This window comes from Fistularia commersonii, chromosome 27, assembly GCF_037954325.1.
Source record: "Fistularia commersonii isolate RoL2024-O1a breed Wild chromosome 27, RoL_Fcom_v1.0, whole genome shotgun sequence".
Taxonomy (NCBI): Eukaryota; Metazoa; Chordata; class Actinopteri; order Syngnathiformes; family Fistulariidae; genus Fistularia; species Fistularia commersonii.
Window position 1 is genome coordinate 660,211 of NC_141310.1, and position 5,903 is coordinate 666,113.

Consider the following 5,903-nt stretch of genomic DNA (forward strand, 5'->3'; position numbering starts at 1 on the left):
ACACCGACGTGCATGATTGTTGTGCACATATCAAGACAACGGGGTACAGAACCAGCGGGTTGATTATGTTTGACCATCGGATCGGAGCGGATTTATTCTGTCCTGACGCCGCCAACCATCTGCTTAGGTTGCTACAGCAACAGTGTAGGTGTCAGCAACGCCATGGGCCAATGACGCATTTGTGTATGTGAAAAGGATCCACAGAAAAGAGAAAATGCTGATTAAATAATAATAAATAAGAAGCATTCTATAGCGATTCAGGGCAACATATGAATCCGTTTCAACAAGAACAATAATAATATAATACTATTTATAATTCCATGATAATAATACAATTACATCCATCCAGATAAATAACTGTTCCTCCTCTAACACAATGATGGTGAGGAGGAGATGAAGGCCAAGGCCAGGGGAAGGAGGAGAATATCCATCCGCAACGCCATTAAACTGGATCTTTAAGATGGATGGGTTTAATGTTGACCCCGACACAGCGCCCCCTTGTGGAAGACAGGGTGAAAGACGCATTCAAATGTAGAATTTAGGCTAAAATCCTGTTTAGCTGTTAGCGTGCATTTCAATCCCGTCGAACTCCTTCTGTAAAACAAGAGCCCATCCGGCGTCTGCCTCTCCTTGCACAGACGCACGCTAGCGCGCAGGCACACACTCACTCACATCTCGTACATGGACAGAAATGTGTGTCACAGTCATCATCATTTATTTCATCCAGCAGGTTGACTGAAATAATGCTACCAGATAAAAATCATGTGACCCTATTTCTCTGCTCCGTGGGGAGGATGTGTGTGTGTGTGTGTTTGTGTGTGTGTGTGTGTGTGTGTGTGTGTGTGTGTGTGTGTGTGTGTGTGTGTGTGTGTGTGTGTTAAACATGCAGCTGATGAGTGTGTTCTTTCTGCAGGACTTGAGGAAACAGGAGTGGACGGCCATCATCCCCAACTCCCAGCTCATCGTCATCCCCTTCCCTCACAGCCAGCCCAGCAGGTACCAGACCCCCACCCCCACCCTCCCCCTCACCGCCATGTTAGATCTGGTTGCTATGGACGCGGTTGGAGGCATGATGTGGACCGACTTGCCCCCCCGACTTGCAATTTTTAGTATCTCCGAAATTTGATGCTTTTTCTGTTTTCTCTAAATGGAGAGGAAAAGATCAGCAAACACGTGCACACACGCACAAACACACACCAAATATCAGCATTGCGTCTGCAGGTGGGCGAGCGGTGACCGGCAGCCTCCCACAAACAGCTATTTGTGAAGTTTTGCCACACTTTGTTTCTGTTTTTTTTGGCAACAATGCGATGTGTTTCTCTTTCCTCTTTTTTATCCAAAATTAGGTGTTGTTTGTTGTAGCCAAGGCAACCAACCAGGTCTCTGCTGGTGTTTTCACAAAAATTAGTTTTTCTTGTTCTGTGTTGTCATTTTTTCGTTTTCTGCAACGCTGAAATCAGAGGTGGCGTTTTGGCACGTTTTGGTCAGCCATATTTTCTGCTGCTACATACTCGGTAATATAGCACTGCTTTGATTGCCGCTGATGGTGCAATCCTGCCATCGGTGGCCGTGCAATGCAGATGTGGGGGGGCTCAACGGATTGATTGGCGGTCATCACAACTAATCTGCTTATCAATCCCTGGGAACCCATGCACTGTTACCATGGCAAAGTGAAGTTAACAGGAACAGTTAAAGCAGTGGTGTCGAACTCAAATACATAGTGGCCCAAAAGTTAAAAATTGGTACAAGTTGAGTGCCAGAGTGGTTCATTGTTTATTGAAAAACTTATTGAGATGAACTTTTTGCACATATTGACCATGAAACAGACAAAGGTTTTAAATTATAGTCTATTAAAACAACATTAAATATTAAATAAATTAAAAATCAGTTGCAACACTTTTTTATCGCTCTATTTGGAGCATTTCCAGGGAAATTTCTATTGAAAATATTTTTCCACACCCAAAAAAGAATTTTCTGTAATAACAAATCCAAACAGCCTTGTCATAGTAAGAAAAAAGTACAAAAAGGAAACATATTACAGCTGTTCTCTAATTGAAACCAGAAACTTGAACCTGGAACTGACATAGCTTATACGTACTTGCCTATAAACCACAACATAACATTAAATGCAAGAAAAATCAGTTGCATTTATTTCTTATGATGACTAATGAGCTCATTCTGCCCAACTGCCATCAGACTCCTAAACAGCTGACCCTCGTTCTTCTTTTTTTGCATTTCAAATGCAGCACTGCACATGTAACTACTGCCATTTAAACTGTCCTCATCCTTGCCAGTTGCACTTTGCGACACGAAACTGCGCTCATTGTTTTACTTGCACTGCCAACAGTGTTCATTTATAACAATGTTTACACGACCTATTTATTGTCAATACAAATACAAATACACCGCAGATAGCAAAGAAGGAATTTCATTGAACAGGGAAACACGTTTCCACATTGTTCATATGACAATAAACTCTTTTAGTCTTGAATCTTGAATCTTATGGCTCTGTAAGCAACACATTCTCATCCCAGTGTGTCAACTTCCCGACGAATGGTGAAGTGTCCCTCGGCGTTACATAGCCATGCATTAGTCGCCGCTTTTCATCATTTTTCAACGAACCTGGAGAAGCATCAAATTTTTTCCTAATTTTTTGACGACACATGCCCGTGCGTCACTTATCGGCCCATTAGGCACCCTTTTCTCGTCGGTTGACGCATCAGTGAAGGAATGCAATTTCTCCTTTAGAACACAAATGTGTGCAAAATACAAACTCTGCTTCTATTTTCATTGATGTAGACATGATGCTCCAGCTCCGTTGAAAAATGAAGAGAAGGGGGTTCCTAGTCGGTATGTGAAGTGAAAGGAAGCCTTGACATTCGTCAGGCGGTTGATGCATAGCAATGAAAACGGTCGGCTTTTCCTGAGAAATTTCCTGAGTAATTCCGAGCACATTTTCTCCCGCATCCTGCCCGCCAGTCCACTAATTTGACTGCACGTTGCTGCTAATCCATCTGTTGTCAATGCAACAAGTTTATTCCAAGGCAGGCCAATATTATTTACGCATTCACAGACCGCTTCAGAGAAAGCCTTTCTCTTAGTCGTGTCATGCATTGATCTTAACCCCAAAAGTTCCTCTGAGCGGGTGCAGCTCGTGCTTGCTGGCACTCGATTGACGCGCCACAGCACTCGTAGTGCACTGTAGGACTTGTATTAATGGATCTTGCAACATATTGACGGGCCAGCTCAATTAGTAATTAAATATTATCCTGTGGAACAAAGATAATCCCACCGCTGGCCTTGAGTTAACGTGTGAGTAAAGGGGTTGTAATGTCATCTCTCTCCTCCCCAGCTGGAGCGCCAAGCTGTACCTGACACCCAGTAACAGTGTCTTGCTGACCGCCATCGCGCTGATCGGAGTGTGTATCTTCATCCTGGTCATCATCGGCATCCTGCACTGGCAGGAGAAGGTCAGGACGCACACACTCATCCTGCACATACAGATGTTTATCACCATTTGTTCTCCTCTCCTCTCTGATTAGCCACATGCATCCTATTTGATTGGCAGCTTGTTGAATTTGGCGTGAAAACAAGGTTGCAAATTTATGTGTGGAGGTTCTCAATCATCCAGGTCATGGTGAATTCTCATTGAAATCTCCTTGTCGTGGCAACTGGACTTGAATTTCCTCACTTGAAGACGTTTCAGCCCGAGAGGCTTCTTCAGTCCAAAGCTGGATGATCGGAATGAATTTTCTAAAACAGGAAGTTATGTTGTTTGGAGATCGCTCTCATATCCAGACTATCAGATAAAATACTTTGACAATACTCCAAGTACTTTGACAGTACTTTGCGAAACCTGGCCTCCTCCACGGGCGGCGGCTCAGCTTCGGGAATAATTCAACACTTCTGCTTCGTCGTTTCCCCTTTTTCATCCACCCAGAGCTGAGCGGCAAGTCACTGGCGTCCTCTCCTTGCCATCTGCCTGTCTGTGTGTGTGTGTGTGCGCATGTGCACTCGCATGTGTGTGTGTGTCTGTGAAGGACTCTAATTGCCTTCTTTTTTGGGAAACATAAGCGGCAGCATCAGCTTCATCCAAACTGACAATGCATTAAAATACAATTTAAAGGGAGGGGGAAAGAAGAACACGGTATCTCACAAAGCCAGCAGGTGGACGGGAGAGAGACACACACACACACACACACACACACGCACGCATGCACACACAGGCATTGTGATGGGTGACTGTCAATCATGTTGTGTTTGGTCCATTTATTGATCGATGGTTAAATAATGGACGCAGACTTTCTCACACTCCTTTATTTCTGGGAAATCATTGAATTGTGACCAAACCACCTCTGACAGACGTGTGTGCACCCGCATGTGTGTGTTTTCTTTAGAAAGCGGATGATCGGGAGAAGAGGCAGGAGGCCCACCGTTTCCATTTCGACGCCATGTGAAGGAGGCAAACAGCACACACACACACACACACACACACACACACACACACTCACACTCACACTGCCTGTTGGAACAATGGCTCCCCGTTTGCCCTAAAACGTTTCCTTTTGATATTTTTTTGTGGTTCTCGAGTCAAATGTAAAATATTAACATTCCGCTTCATTTATTCATTCATCTCAGCCTTAGAAGTACAGGAAAGGCAGACACACACTTACACACACACACACACACACACACTTACGCATGCATGCTGAGATCTTCTCCAGCTTAATACCAGATTATCTCACGCCACCTCAAAGTTTAATCTTCTGTGAAAACAAACTGATGCCAGATGGCGTTTCCAGATTTTTTGTGTGTCAGATCACTGGAAGGAAATGTGTTTGTGCGTGCATGTGGAGTTGAAACCAGGAAGAGTCACCTGAGAGTCACTTCATAACGCCAACGAGAACATTGATGGAGAATGTCCTGGACATGGGAGAAGAAAGAGCGGAGTCCGGCAGTCGATCCGTTTGTCTGAACTTTTTTCTTCACACATCCAAATTCCGGAAACATCCAAGGGTTTTTTTTTGGACTCAGGGCCGTGGAACTGTCTCAGTGTCTGGGAGAATCCTCCTACAAAAATAATGTTGGTCCTGCCACTCATCAGAAATCGTCCTCGAGAGTTTCCGATTTGCTGCCGGAATCATGGATTCGTCCGACTCTGCCGACAGTGACGCTTCCTGCTTTTATAACATCTTTGTGTGTTGGAGGCTCGGGTTGGACTTGCACTTTTTTTAATGTATTTTTTTCTTTTTAATTTAAGCTACTGAGCGAGGGGCGCCTCCGTGCGTCACTTCCTGTTTGTGAATTTGAAAATGAATGTTGTTGAAAGTGTTTACTGACTGAGGCTGGAATAAAGGTTTGTCCTGCCCAAGCCTAAGCTGTGGAGATGCTGTCTGACATTGTCACGTGGAGGGAGGGCGAAATGACCCAAGATGGTTTCGTGTAGATCCCAAGTTACAGCGGTTGCACAGTTGTTGACACGCACGCGTGCATGTCCACTCGTGCGAGGGAGTGGGACCTGAAGCGGTAGCCGGTGCGTCAAGCGCGGCGCCAGCGAAGGCAGCAAACGGGAAATGGTCGAAATAACGACATCCGGTGTTTCTTTAAAAAAAAAAAGGCAGAACTCTTGGGTCGTAAAAAAAAAAACTCGTTAATCTTTACGGCAAATAACTAAAGCAGTGAGAGAAAGAATTCTAAGTCACAAATCCCGACGTCGGGCGTGAAAGTGACGCCTTTATGAGGTTTCATCGGACCAAACCAATAACCGGAAAGTGGAACGTCCCGCCGAATCCACTCTGCTTTTATTTTGAAAAACAAGAGCCGTTACCGGAAACGGTCGAGGTGGCTGGTTAACGGTAACTTGATGCTACTGTCGGCCAGCCTCTCCTGATGTCAGCAGCCGC

The 5,903-nt window shown here is 44.8% G+C and overlaps 1 protein-coding gene across 1 annotated transcript in view; it reads left to right on the forward strand.

Moving 5' to 3' along the window:
• itfg1 (integrin alpha FG-GAP repeat containing 1) overlaps window positions 1–5,371 on the forward strand; it is a 71,726-nt gene extending 66,355 nt beyond the window's left edge. Inside the window, exons 16-18 of the mRNA XM_086174841.1 lie at window positions 914–996; window positions 3,353–3,470; window positions 4,398–5,371. Of these exons, the coding sequence (XP_086030967.1) occupies window positions 914–996; window positions 3,353–3,470; window positions 4,398–4,457 (261 nt within the window). The 3' untranslated portion in view covers window positions 4,458–5,371. The remainder of the gene's footprint in view (window positions 1–913; window positions 997–3,352; window positions 3,471–4,397) is intronic.
• Window positions 5,372–5,903: the final 532 nt, after the last annotated feature.